Source organism: Lontra canadensis, unplaced genomic scaffold, assembly GCF_010015895.1.
Source record: "Lontra canadensis isolate GAN:19392208 unplaced genomic scaffold, GSC_riverotter_1.0 scaffold729, whole genome shotgun sequence".
Classification (NCBI taxonomy): Eukaryota; Metazoa; Chordata; class Mammalia; order Carnivora; family Mustelidae; genus Lontra; species Lontra canadensis.
In genome coordinates this window covers 5,852-18,881 of record NW_022631713.1, presented here as the reverse complement: position 1 = coordinate 18,881, position 13,030 = coordinate 5,852, and the positions used below count along the sequence as shown (strand labels likewise).

Genomic DNA, 13,030 nt, shown 5'->3' with positions numbered 1-13,030 from the left:
TCAATGATACAAAGGGAGAACAGAACTTTATAGGAGTAGAGATTTTATATGCTATTAAAGTCCTTGGTATCAACTCAAACTAGATTATTATAAATTTAGGATATTAAATGTAATCCCCACAGTAGCTACCAAGAAAATATTTAACAAATACATACATAAAGAAATAAGAAGAGAATCAGTTCACTCCAGAAAATCAACTTAACACAGAAGGTGGCAGTAATGGAGAAAAGAAACAAAAATGGTATGTTTAAACAAAAAAATAAGAAAATAGCATAAGTCCACCCTTTTACTGATTTAAATGTAAGCATATTCAGCTTGGCAAACAAAAGGCAGAGATTTCAAAACAAATAAAAAGCAAACAAACACACAAGATCCAGCCATATGCTGTCTACAAGAAACGCAGGATAGCACCAAAGACACAAATATGTTGAAAGTGAAAAGGGTGTGTGTGTGTGTGTGTGTGTGTGTTTTCCAGTAAACTCTGCCCCAGTTGGGGCTTGAGCTCACAACCCTGAGATCAAGAGTCACACACTCTACTCAGCAGGAGGCTCCCCAAGAAAGATACTCTATGTAAACAGTATAGAAGAGCAGAGGTGGCTTTTAGTAATACCAGATAAAATAGACCGAAAGCACAAAATTGTTATAAGAAACAAAACATATTACATATTGATAGAAATCAATTCATCAAAAAGATGATACAATAATTTATGCACTGAGCAGGACCCCCAAAATCTTCAAAGCAGACATTGACAGAATTAAAAGGAAAACTAGACAGTTCTGCAATAATTGTTGGAAACATCAATATTCCACTGAGAAAAATGGATAAAACACTGAGAAGATCGATAAGGAAACCGAAGACTTGAACATTATAAATTAATCAGGCCTAACAATCATTTATAAAACACTCCATCCAACAACACAATACACATTTTCCTCAAGTGCACAAAAAACATTCTCCAGGATATGTTAGGCTACAAAACTTTCAATAAATTTTTCAATAAATTTCAAAAGACATATGAAGTATCTTTCCTGACCATACCAGAAAGATGCTAGAAGTCAGGAACAAGAGGAAAAGTGAAAAAATTCACTTCTTTTTTTTAAAGAAGAAATTGGAAAGAACACTGAAAAATAGATGAAGCAGTAATTGCATTCCAGAGTTTATAACTGGAGTATAAAGAGAACATGAACATAGCAGCTCAAAGAGATAACGTGCATGTCAGTATTCACTGTGGCATTACTCACAATAACCAAAAGGTGAAAATAACCCAAGTAGTCATCAATAGATGAATGAATAAACAAAAAATACAGTATATTACATGACAGAATATTATTTAGCCAAAAAAGAAATGAAACTGTTATGTCACAACATGGATTAATCTTGAAAACATACTCGGCAAAATAAGCCAAACACAAAGTACAAACATTGTATGATTCCACTTAAAAGAAGTATCTAGAAGAGAGTAATAAAAAGTAGAGTGGGATTTACCAGGATCGTGGAGAAAGGGGATAGGAAGAGTTATTACCTGATGGTCAGAGTTTCTGTTTGGGATGAGGAGAAAGTTCAAGAGGTAGGGGTGATGGTTGCATGACACGATGAAGGTAATTAATGCCGCAGAAATCATACATTTAAAAATGGTAAAAATAGAAAATTTTATGTTATATAACCTTCAACAAAATTTGTATCCAATACACATTAAATACATTAAGATTTGCTTTGTTTCTGGAGGAAAATTCACAAGCATTTTAAAGATGATTTTATAGAGTGAAAACCATGACTCGCTGTGCTGTTATGAATGAGCACAGGTACTAATGAGTGTGTCCTATTTACATGGCTTTAGATTTTGAAATGGATCATTCATTTGCTCTTCTACCAAGGTTGAAGTGTGTTTATTGAGGCAAAAAAATGAAAAGGCTTTTTAATGTTTGTCTTTTGACAAATTAAAGAGAATAAATATATTCAATATAAACTCTCGCTAAAATTTTATTTTGCAAAGCTATCTCAGCAAGCCATCCACGTACGTGGTACATACGCAGCTTCCTGAAAGCAGTCAGATGGCCACGGAACAACTATTCATGGAAAAGATCAAGGATGGGATGAATGTTGAGAGCCCCAAAGGTTAATACCTAAACATTTCTTTTGGAGAAGACATCTATTATTGAAAAAAGGGGTTATATAGGTTAATTTGTCAAATGAATTATTCAAATGACCATTAAAATATACCACAGGGAAAGAGACAGGACAAGAAAACAGGACAAGATGCAACCAGTAGAAAACACTGCAAGGTTATTAATGAGACATAAAACCACAGGACAGAACAGTATAAGAAATAATCAGAACACAATTCTGAAGGTTGACAAAGCATATGGATTGACTCAAGAAAGGCCAATGAAGCCAGCAGTGGAGAAATGTGACAATCCACCTAATTCACCCCTCAGAACTGTCCAGTCAGCAGATCCAGTCCCTTGGCAATGGGGGGTTAAGGACAGTGGTTAAAAGAAGAACTTAATGAAAACTACTTGGAGGTTATATCCCTAATATCCCTTCCCCTGCTACTCACCATGGCTTGTTGGCCAAAGAAAGTTTTCTGCACTTCAGATACTGTGTGAGTAGCAAGCCACAAGTGTGTTGGTGGGGAAGGGGGAAGATGGACAAGATGGCCACATACACTTGCTGTGCCAGAAATTCCATCCTTCTTTCCCCATAAAGTTTACACAACACTGGCAGAGAGATATTTCCCATCCAGGAAGGAGATGGAAGCCTCGACTCTGGAGAATCTGACCAAACCAAGACATTCACCTGGAGAATGGGCCCCCCCAAAAAGGTCCACCCAGATAACCCTGAAAACAACCCTTTTCACGAGTCCAAGGCTCCTAAGGAGCTTTTTAGTCCATTGTTCAACCAGTAGACAGCTGATGTCCTGGCAACGCCTAAAACAGGAACACACACACACACACACACACACACACACAGGAGAAATTTGAAGAAAACAGATCCTGCAGAAAAACAATTAAAAAACAAAACAAAACAAAACAAACAACAAAAAAAAAACAAGAGCACACAAACACTATGAATATACTCAATGGTAACAGAACAAACCCACAGGCAAGAATACAGAATAAGAACGAAGTACTAATAAGAAAGGGAAAAATCACAAATCAGAAAGGGATTTTCAGATTTAGAAATACAAGAGCGGGGGTGCCTGCGTGGCTCAGTGGGTTAAAGCCTCTGCCTTCGGCTCAGGTCATGATCTCAGGGTCCTGGGATCAAGCCCCGCATTGGGCTCTCTGCTCAGCAGAGAGCCTGCTTCCCTTCCTCTCTCTGCCTGCCTCTCTGCCTACTTGTAATCTCTGTCTGTCAAATTAATTAATTAATTAAATCTTAAAAAAAAAAAAAAAAAGAAATACGAGAGCGAAGCAGAGTTGGAAGAATGAATTAAAGAGCTAAAAAACAAAGAGATGGGGTTGGGGGTGGGATAGGGATAGGGATCCAGTCCTGGAGAGCCAACATCAAAGAGCAGCGGAGGGGAGGACATCATCAATGATTAAGATTCCGCGTCCTCCTCCCCGCACGAAGTGAAAGATACAAGTTAGCATACTGAAAGGATACATCAAATGTCCACCATAATGGATAAATATAGATTCACACCAAGGCACATCACTGTGAAACTGTATCACCTTGAGAAGTAAAACAGTCTACAAGCTTTCGAGTCACATACAAAGAACAGAAATCAAAATAGGTTCTGATTTTGCAACACAACTGGAAATAAGACAATGTAGCAATATATTCAAAATTCTGAAGATTACACCCCACCTAGAATTCTACAAAATATTAGATATGATAAACATGTAAGGTCTCAAAAGATTTATATTTGTACATACTTCCTCTAGAACTTACCAAAAGATATGTTCCAGAAAACAGTAACAATTAAACAGAAAGCCAAAAAATCCCGAAAACTGATCAGCACAGGAGAGAAGTGAATGCAAATCCCCAGTTAGCCAAGCACCAGAGGCTGGATCCACACAGCATGATTTAGGACATCTTACATGTCTTTGTGAGCGTTGCCCTCGTTAAGACCTGTGCTGGCCCTGTGTGGTACTGTACTCTTTTTAATCTGATGAACACCATGCTCAGGGAAGCCTAGCTCAAACTACCCCATGGAGACTGGTTTTCACCATGTCCTTACGTGCCAGGTTTCCACTCCATTCAGCTACATGGATCAGCAAGGACACTCCCAGTAACCCACAGAAGTATTGTTTTGAGCTGTCCTCTGAGCTGGAGTTTGATTCATCATGAGGTGAAAACCAGAGCATAGAGAGCAGTCTACTCCCTCCACATTTCTGCCAGGCATCAGTTACCCACACTCCGGCCTATCAGATAGCCTGTGGTGAGCCTTCTATTTAAGGACTCACGACCTTAGCCATGAACCGCCTCAAAGTGATCTTGTATATTCTCAGGGAAAATGCAGCTGGACGATGACTGGAAGACTTAGGTTCTCCCTGAAGCCTTCATGTAATAATGATATTGTCCTCTTGTATCTGCCAACAGGTTTCCCCAAACGAGGTATGTTGTTTTAGAATGTATACGTAGGTAATAAACCAAAAGAAATGCAAGGGAATGACTGACACAGTCAGGATAGTGCTTGTATCCAGGGGAGGAGAGAAGGATGTATTTGCAGACACACAAATCCAGGTAAGTGTTCTATTTCTTAACCTTCTTAGAGATTACTAAATGTTTTACCTCTTGCCCTGAGGTATCAATGTTCACTTTATTATTATTCTTCATATCATCCCTTTCTTGTATTTACAATTTATTTCATAAACTTAAAAAAATCATCCTACCACTTCCATGTTCAGGATCCAGACTCGATGAAGGGCATTTTGGTAATGACATAACTCTAAAGTAACAAACTGGTGTGCTCATTTTATTTTTTTTACAACAGTACTCGTAAACTAACGAACGTTGAGTTGATTTAATGACTATGTCCTCATATATGAAATTAAATTGGTCCTTAAAGAAATCCTCCGGGAGTCAGCATCTCCTCTGCAAAGAACCGAACTGATTCTCAGAATCAGGACTTTTTCGATGCTTCAATTTCATCCCATATTGCAGCTTCGATTTTTGAAGTATCGTATTTCCGCATCATATCGAACTCGAGCCACGGCTGACTCCACTTCTGAGCTTCTTTGATTTGCTCTTCGGTTAAACAAAGATCAAATCTGATGCCTTTAATATTAAATTTGGGACGTTCCCAGCGTTTGGACCAGGGTTTAGGCTTCATTTTCACTTTCAGCTATGGAAGATATAAAAAATAATAATAATAATAATAATTTAAGCAGATAATCACAAGCAAATATTCTTCTAAAAGTTTTCATTAAGATGACTCTTTCTTACAGAGAACTCTCTTTCTACAGAGAACTTTCAGTTCTAAAAGTACAGCTTATACCTGATTCACAGGAACATCGTGGCTAGGTTCATGTGCTACTGGCTTCATATCCATATCAAAAGTGCTGTATTCCGGAAGGGCATCTCGTAAGTACAGCAAACTATCATCCAGCCGTTTCTCTAATTTGACCACCTGGATCTCCTGGATTCGAGGATTATAAAGTTCAAAGCAAATCTCAACACCTAAAAAGAGAAAATATATTCTTACCCCCTAAACCCAGATGTCTCCATATGCCTCCTACAACAGTAAGAACTACTTCATAACGGAATTTGCAGTTTTGCATATAGGAAATGTGACATAAATTTGTCATTTTTAAGATGAAGATGTTAAACAGAAAAAGAAACAAGCTCAAGTCCATGTAGACGAAAAGTGAAAAAATCTGAGAATCTGATAGTTTAAAGAAAAATGTCTTCTATAAACAGGCACATATCTCTTCACGTCTGATAGTATTCACATGGAGAAAATTTGAGGAGATTCTTCACTGCCATGTTCTTGTTTATTTTTTAATTACTTAAATAAAACTTAATCTTTTGCATTAAGGGCAACAGGACTGATAGAATAAATAAATTCTCAAGTTCTAACTTCGGTTTAGAAGCCCCTCTAAAGGATGGCCTGGGTTTTAAAACATGCTGGGGCCCTCTATATGAAGCAAGCTCGGAACAGCTGAAGATCTGTCTTCTGTAGTATCCAATGCTAGAGGGAAAGAGTATATTCTCAGGTTTCCTGAAATAAAACCACGAGAAATACAAATATATGTGATCATCATTAACATCTACTATTTAATGCCAGGATCTAATCCATGATTTACTACACACCTCTTCTATTCCAGGTACCCAGGATTTAGGAACTGTACCTATAGTAAACTCAAAATAGGTCAAGATCCTTTTCTTCTCCTAACGCTTACATTCTAATGGATGACAAACAATGAACACACCATAATCTCACTTACAATTCATAATTTCACTTAATATCAGAGAGTCAAGACAAACAGTGATAATATGTGGCTGGGGAATAAGCAGAACACAAACAGTATAGTCAGAGAAAGCCTCTCTGAAAAGATGATCTAAACGGATCTAAACGATAAGGGTGCCTGGCTGGCTCCGTCAGTAGAACAGGCGACTCTTACTCTGGGTTGTAAGTCTGAGCACCACGTTGGGTACAGAGACTATTTAAAAATAAAATCCTAAAAAAAATAAATAAACGGACACTATAAATAGTTAAGAAAACTCCAGGCAGAAAGGACAGCAAATGTAAAGGCCCTGGGGTCTTAACAAATTTGCCATATTGGGACAAAAACAGAAAAAGGTCCTTCTGGCTGGAGCCTAGTGAGTTAGTTAGTGGGTCAGGAAGGTAAACCAGACATACAGCACAGCTGCCGGCAGGGGGCAGTGGTGGCGTGGATGGGAGTGGTGGCCATGGAGATGGAGAAACAAAACAGGAGTATTTTTTTTGGAGATTAAGCCAAGAAAAACCGATTGACTGGATGTGGGTAAGAATGGAGAATAAATAAACTATTTAGAAGCTATTAATAAGCTATTTTTATATCTCCTAAATTTTTGGTTTCAGTAAACGGGTGGGCAGTGGTGCCGTTTCCACACATAGAAAAAACAAAGAGGAACACACTGTGAGGGGACACAGAATCCTATTCGGAACTCAAGCTTAAAAGACATCCAGTTGGAAATGTCGAAAAGCTAATTGTTCTTTTTTTTTTTTTTTTAAGATTTTATTTATTTATTTGAGAGAGAGAGAGAAAGAGTGTGAAAGAGAGATCAGCAGGAGAAGCAGACTCCCTGCTGAGCAGGGAGCCCAATGTGGGACTCAATGCCGGGACTCCAGGATCATGACCCAAGCCGAAGGCAGTTGCTTAACCAACTGAGCCACCCAGGCGCCCTCGAAGAGCTAACTGTATGTGCAAATCTGGAACTTGGAAAGGGTCAGTTCCCGAGATACAGCTTTGGGGCCTATCATCATATGGATGGTATTTAAAGCCAATGGACTGAAAGAACCACCAAAGAAAGTTGTTTTTCCCTCCAACCTGTCCACAGAAAGTACTTTAGGGGAGGGTGAGAGGGAGTGAACAGTCGATGGCCAGTATGTCACACACAGTACTGCACACAGCTGACCACAACCCTGGGAGGTAGAAACTACTATTATCTCAATTTTAAGAAAGAAAATCAAACCAAGGTCCGTCTAAATTACACCTGTGCTTGTGTCTTTCTATTATAAGCGTCTTCGAGCACATGACCTGATGGAAGGCACACATTTCTGCAAGCAGCCTAGTCCTGCTGAGCCCCTCCACGCAGGGCGCCACAGGTCAGGACCACATAAGAAGAGTCACTGTTCTCACGGTTCACTTTTCTTGAATATAATACTTCACCGTCGGGGATCACGTCCTCGAAGCACACAACTCTGAAGAAGAAAACTTCACTGTCCTGCCATTTTGACCATAGTCTTTCTAAAAGAGGCCACTTGGGCCTCTGTCTTACTAGGCATAAACAACAAATTCTGCCTTTTTAAAGATTCCTCCGATTCTTATCAAACTGTGATGATTGTGGTGACCATCACAATATAAAGCAAAGCAGGGGCATCCACTTTAGGACAAAGTGACTCATCCAGACATCACTGTGTTTATCTCAATGTTCTCATGAGTCATTTACTCCAGCAATGAATGTCCCCACACTGTGTACAGTCCCCTGCCTCCTCTTGTGAAGTGGCCAGAGGCTGGCAAGTCCGTTGTTGCCAGGTTGCACAAGAAGCCAACCTCCTGGGGAAGTGCCGCGTGGACCATCCATCCGGGGGCCTGTCCCGGTCCATTCTTGGGCCCCAGGCTCCACGGCAGTGCCAGATGCCTCATCCCAGGATGCAGAACACAAAATGGAATCCTGAGACAACACCTTCCAAAAAATCAAACTAATGCAATGAAACCTACCTTGTCCTTCGATAGTATTTCTAAGGATAAAAGTAGCTCCAAGGCCAGCTCCTGATCTCTGGATACAGATCCCCAGAAACTGGCTGGTTTTCCCACTGGCGAACTGGTCGGCTGTGGTCACGCGAAGTATGCTTCCTACACATGCAGAGGAGAGGTGAACTTTGACGTAACATGCAGAAACACATGAACAGCATGACCAGGCAACCTCATAACTTCTTAAATATTTTAATACATTAGGAAGAAGTACCTCGTTTGGGCAAAACCCAGAGAGGTGGAAAACATCTCCCCTAAGTGAAGAAAAGGAGCCCTTCCCACCACTAATAATAAAAGCACCCGGCTCTTACTGACCAACGTAGAACTCTGGAATATGGAGTACTTTTCTCCTTTCTAACATGTCTTTTCTTTCTATTTGAAACTTCAGAGGATTTGTTCTTCCCCTTGGAGGAATAAATTCAGGACTCAAGAATCTGTGAAAAATAAAAAATAAAAATAAAAGGCAAACTTAAAAGAGAAACTGTTGGTTTACCAAAAAAATTAAAGACTATGACGTTGATGTGTTTTATTTGCTCTTCTCTAAAGAAAAGTCAATTCTTTATTCCTAAAATTGTTGTTAATGCCCATGAAAATAGCTAACAATTCCTGACTACTCACCTGGCATTAAGGGCTTATGAAAACCAAGAGTATAGAATAATGCTTACAACAATCAGGCGGGTATAGGGTTATCATCCCTTTTCACTGATGAAAATGAGGCTTGGAGAAGGTAAGTAATTGACATATTGTTATATTAACTATATACTTATCAAGTCAAGATTTAAATGTAGGCATGTCTGTCAGGCTGCAAAGCCTAGGGCCATAAACCACAGGCCTCATATTGAGTTGTACATGTTAAAACAAGTGACACTAGAAAAATATAAACCTAGAAATCATTAACTGCAAACTAACTTTAAAAGTAATCTCCCTATTCTCTTAACTTCTCTAAGCTAACTTCTTTACAGCATAAATTGCATTACCCTGAAAATTCATGTCCTTATTACCCATCCCAAGAAATAAGTGATTAATATACTTGAAGCCCCCGTGTACACCTCCCTCCCCTCAGTTAATTACGACGGGTAATTCATTAAATTTGGTGATGATTATTCCTATGCATTTCTTCCATTTCCGTAATGTTGCTTCACCAGTCTCTCAGGAATTCCCAGGGGTACCCTGAAACTGGCCCCCATATTTTTTTTTTTTTAAAGATTTTTATTTATTTATTTGACAGACAAAGATCACAAGTAGGCAGAGAGGCAGGCAGAGAGAGAGGAGGAAGCAGGCTCCCCACAAGCAGAGAGCCCGATGCAGGGCTCGATCCCAAGACCCTGGGATCATGACCCGAGCCGAAGGCAGAGGCTCTACTCCACTGAGCCACCCAGGTGCCCCTGGCCCCCATATTCTTAAGGGAAAGGAGATACCAAAGAAGCAGGCCACTTCAGGTGGGTAGGTGGCAGCTTCAGTAACAGCAAACGGAACTTACATACGGGTGTAAATTTGGGTGGCAGCAAGACAAATAAATTCCCATACCCACTGTCAAATCTTAAAAAGTTATAAAGAGGACCTAAGTGGGCTCAGTCACACATACCATATAGTCATTTTCAACATGACAGCATCATATCAAGGCTTTGTCTTTGGAGCAGTCTCTTGGGGGCAGGAAAGGCAAGCAAAACCCACATTCCAAGAAGAGAGGGCAAGCAAAACCCACATTCCAAGAAGAGGGGAGGGGGCGAGGAGGCGGCATCCAGCCCACATATCAATCAGTGGTCGTGTCTTTTTTTTTTAAGATTTTTTTTTTTTTTTAATTTATTTGAAAGAGAGCCTGAAGTAGGGCTGGATCCCAGGACCCCAAGATCATGCCCTGAGCAGAAGTCAGATGCTTATTGAATGAGCCACCCAAGGTGCCCCAGTGGTCATGTCTTTTTGATGATGATGATCCCCAACACTCAATTTCCTCCTTTGAAAATTTTTAAAGCCACCAAAAAATTGAAATGGTAATACAATGAACACCCATATATACATCACCTTGTTTCACCAACTGCCAACATTTTGACATATTTGCTTCATATACACATGCAATTTTTTTCCTGAACTATTTGAAAATGTCGAACATTAAGATATTTCATCCCTGAATACTTCAGAAAGCTTCTAAGAATAGGGACTTTCTGCTACATTTACCATAATACCTTTATGACATCTAAGAATTTCTGCATTAATTCAATAATATAATCTGTTATGTACTTTGCATTTAAACTAATTTAAATCTATTTAAACTCCTATATCTAATTGTCATGGAAAAGATCTTTTACAGCTGTTGGTTGCCCAGTCTAAACTATCAAAAGCTTCACACATTACACCTGGGTATTACTCCCTTTAGTCTCTTAAACTGGCACTGTTCCTCATCTTTGTATTTTTGTAACACTGACTGTTCTGAAAAGTCAAAGCCCATTGTATTATAGACAATCCATGGATTCTGGATTTATTGTTTCCACATGTGTAGGCCAAGTGAAACATTTTGGGTAAAAATATTACACAGGTGATCATGAGACCGTCTTATTCTATCACATCAGGAGATATTTAACGTCAGCTTGTATGGCTACTACAGAAGCTAGGTTTGATTGCTTTGTGAAAGTGGAGAATTTCCCCTATGAATTTTATACTTTACATATGCATGTATGTATGGGCAACATAAAAATGTTATCATACTGTATCAATTCTTCTGCAGGTTGCTTTTTTCCCTACACATCTTAATTGTGAAGTTCATCCATGTTAGCTCTAGTTCATTCATTTTTCACTGCCGTATAACACTCTATTACATAAATGTATTTGCCTATTCACCTACTGATAGATATCTCTGTGTTCATCCTTGTACATGTATCCTTAAGGGTACATATTTATTATTTTTTTCGTATTACTTTAAGTTGTGTACCAACCTGATGGAACGATATACACAACCTCAAACTTACTAAATTTTGTCCAATTGTTTTCCAAAGTAGTTACATGATTTACATTCCTATTTAACTGAATGGTATGAAGTTTTGCCATTTAAAAGAGATATTTCTTTTCCACCTTAAAAAAGGCTGTATAAGGAAATCTTTTTTGAATCTCTAGCTTCCATAAATTCAGTGTTATTTAGGCTTAGAACAGGATATTTGCAAAGTTAAACACACACACATAGGCACACAGAGGTAATCCAATCAACAACAAAGAGCCCTTTCAGAAAGCCTTATATCACACCAAGTTTTTCCCGCTAAAAAATTGGCTTTTTAGTAAGGTTGCTGTACAGTTCTACGCTTTCTGCAAATCCTAGGTCATCTAAATTTACAGGTACCTCCAAAGTTACCAGCATTCATTAAAGTGGGTCAAGCTTTAAAACCATTGTTTTGAAAAGCAAATTTAAGACGCAAATTAGCGGAAAATTTTATCGCTGTATCGCAGTTTCAGGAAACTAAAACAAGTGAGTTGGGAAGGGAAAACAGGGTGAGTTCTGGCCAACCCATTTTTACTAAGGCAAGGAATAATCGGCTGCTTAAACAGGTAAAATACCATGTGCTTCAGAGAAAAATTCTCAACACAGGTTAAAGGCCGAAGCAAAGAGCTTCAAATCGGGGGAATCCTTGATTAAAGTTCTGATTCAGTAGGACTGCAGAGAAAGTTCAATCCTGGCTTGGAAAAAACGAGGAAGACAAAACTAAGTTGGTAGAGCTCTGCATGAGCCTCATGAATCCTGCACACAAGCTCGTGCACTGAGAGTTCGTTCTAGCTCGGTTTAGAGTCAAGATCTCCAAAGCAAAGGCAGGTTCCTGAGCGCACAGACCCAAAAAGCCCGGGCCTCACCTCCTTTCCTGAAGCGGCGGACGGCGTTTGTCCACAATGACAGGCTTCGGCGGCGGCTTGAACGCGCCGGGCTCAGAAGGTCTGGTGCTCTGCGGACGCTCCGGCCCCACGCGGGCCCCTGCAGTGCGGGCGACAGAGGTCAACATTGCTCGCCCTGTGCTCCCGTTGAGCCCTGCAATCTCCCCCAACTCGCGGTCCCACGAGGGTTGCCCCTGACTTCTAGGCTCGCCTCTCTCGAACCTGGCCCTGAGCTCCTTCTTGGCCCCAGCTTGCAAGCCCCGCTCCACTTACGCCAGGCGATGGAGGCTGGAGCAGGGAGCAGCACCCTGGCGGCTCGAAAGCCTCGGGACAGCTCCATTGCAGCCCCGCAGGCCCGGGCTATGGAGGCCGCCATGTCGGTTCACTAAGGTCAAGACTACAACTCCCAATAATCAGTGCGACGAGGGGGCGGCTACTTGATGTTGGATGGCGGTTGCTAAGGGACAAAATAACCAAGACTCTCACTACCACCCACCTTTTCCTCTGCATTCTCCCCAATATCCTCCAACCCCGGGAAGTATTTCAGGGAAAGTGCGTATTTCTCTAGTTCCCTACAATGTGCCAAGTTTTATCCCTCCATAGGGGTGTTCTCTCAGCCTAGAAAACTCCTTCTTCTTTGAATCAATTCTGTCTTCACTTTCTCAATCTTAGCTACTTAAAAACCACATTATAGGCTCCTAATCTTATTAGGTAACTTCCATTAGCATCATCTGCAATTCAATTTTTAATTTAATTTAATTTTTAATTACAT

At 40.0% G+C, this 13,030-nt stretch overlaps 1 protein-coding gene across 1 annotated transcript; it reads right to left on the bottom strand.

Moving 5' to 3' along the window:
- Nucleotides 1-4,926: 4,926 nt before the first annotated feature.
- Nucleotides 4,927-12,642, bottom strand: LOC116863227 (39S ribosomal protein L19, mitochondrial-like). The gene is made up of 6 exons (XM_032850717.1): nucleotides 12,532-12,642; nucleotides 12,241-12,358; nucleotides 8,722-8,840; nucleotides 8,374-8,508; nucleotides 5,445-5,626; nucleotides 4,927-5,291 (listed from the first exon to the last, which is right to left on the bottom strand). The coding sequence occupies exons 1-6, from the start codon at nucleotides 12,632-12,634 to the stop codon at nucleotides 5,070-5,072; spliced, it is 879 nt and encodes a 292-aa protein (XP_032706608.1). The 5' UTR covers nucleotides 12,635-12,642; the 3' UTR covers nucleotides 4,927-5,069.
- Between the last annotated feature and the right edge of the window lie 388 nt (nucleotides 12,643-13,030).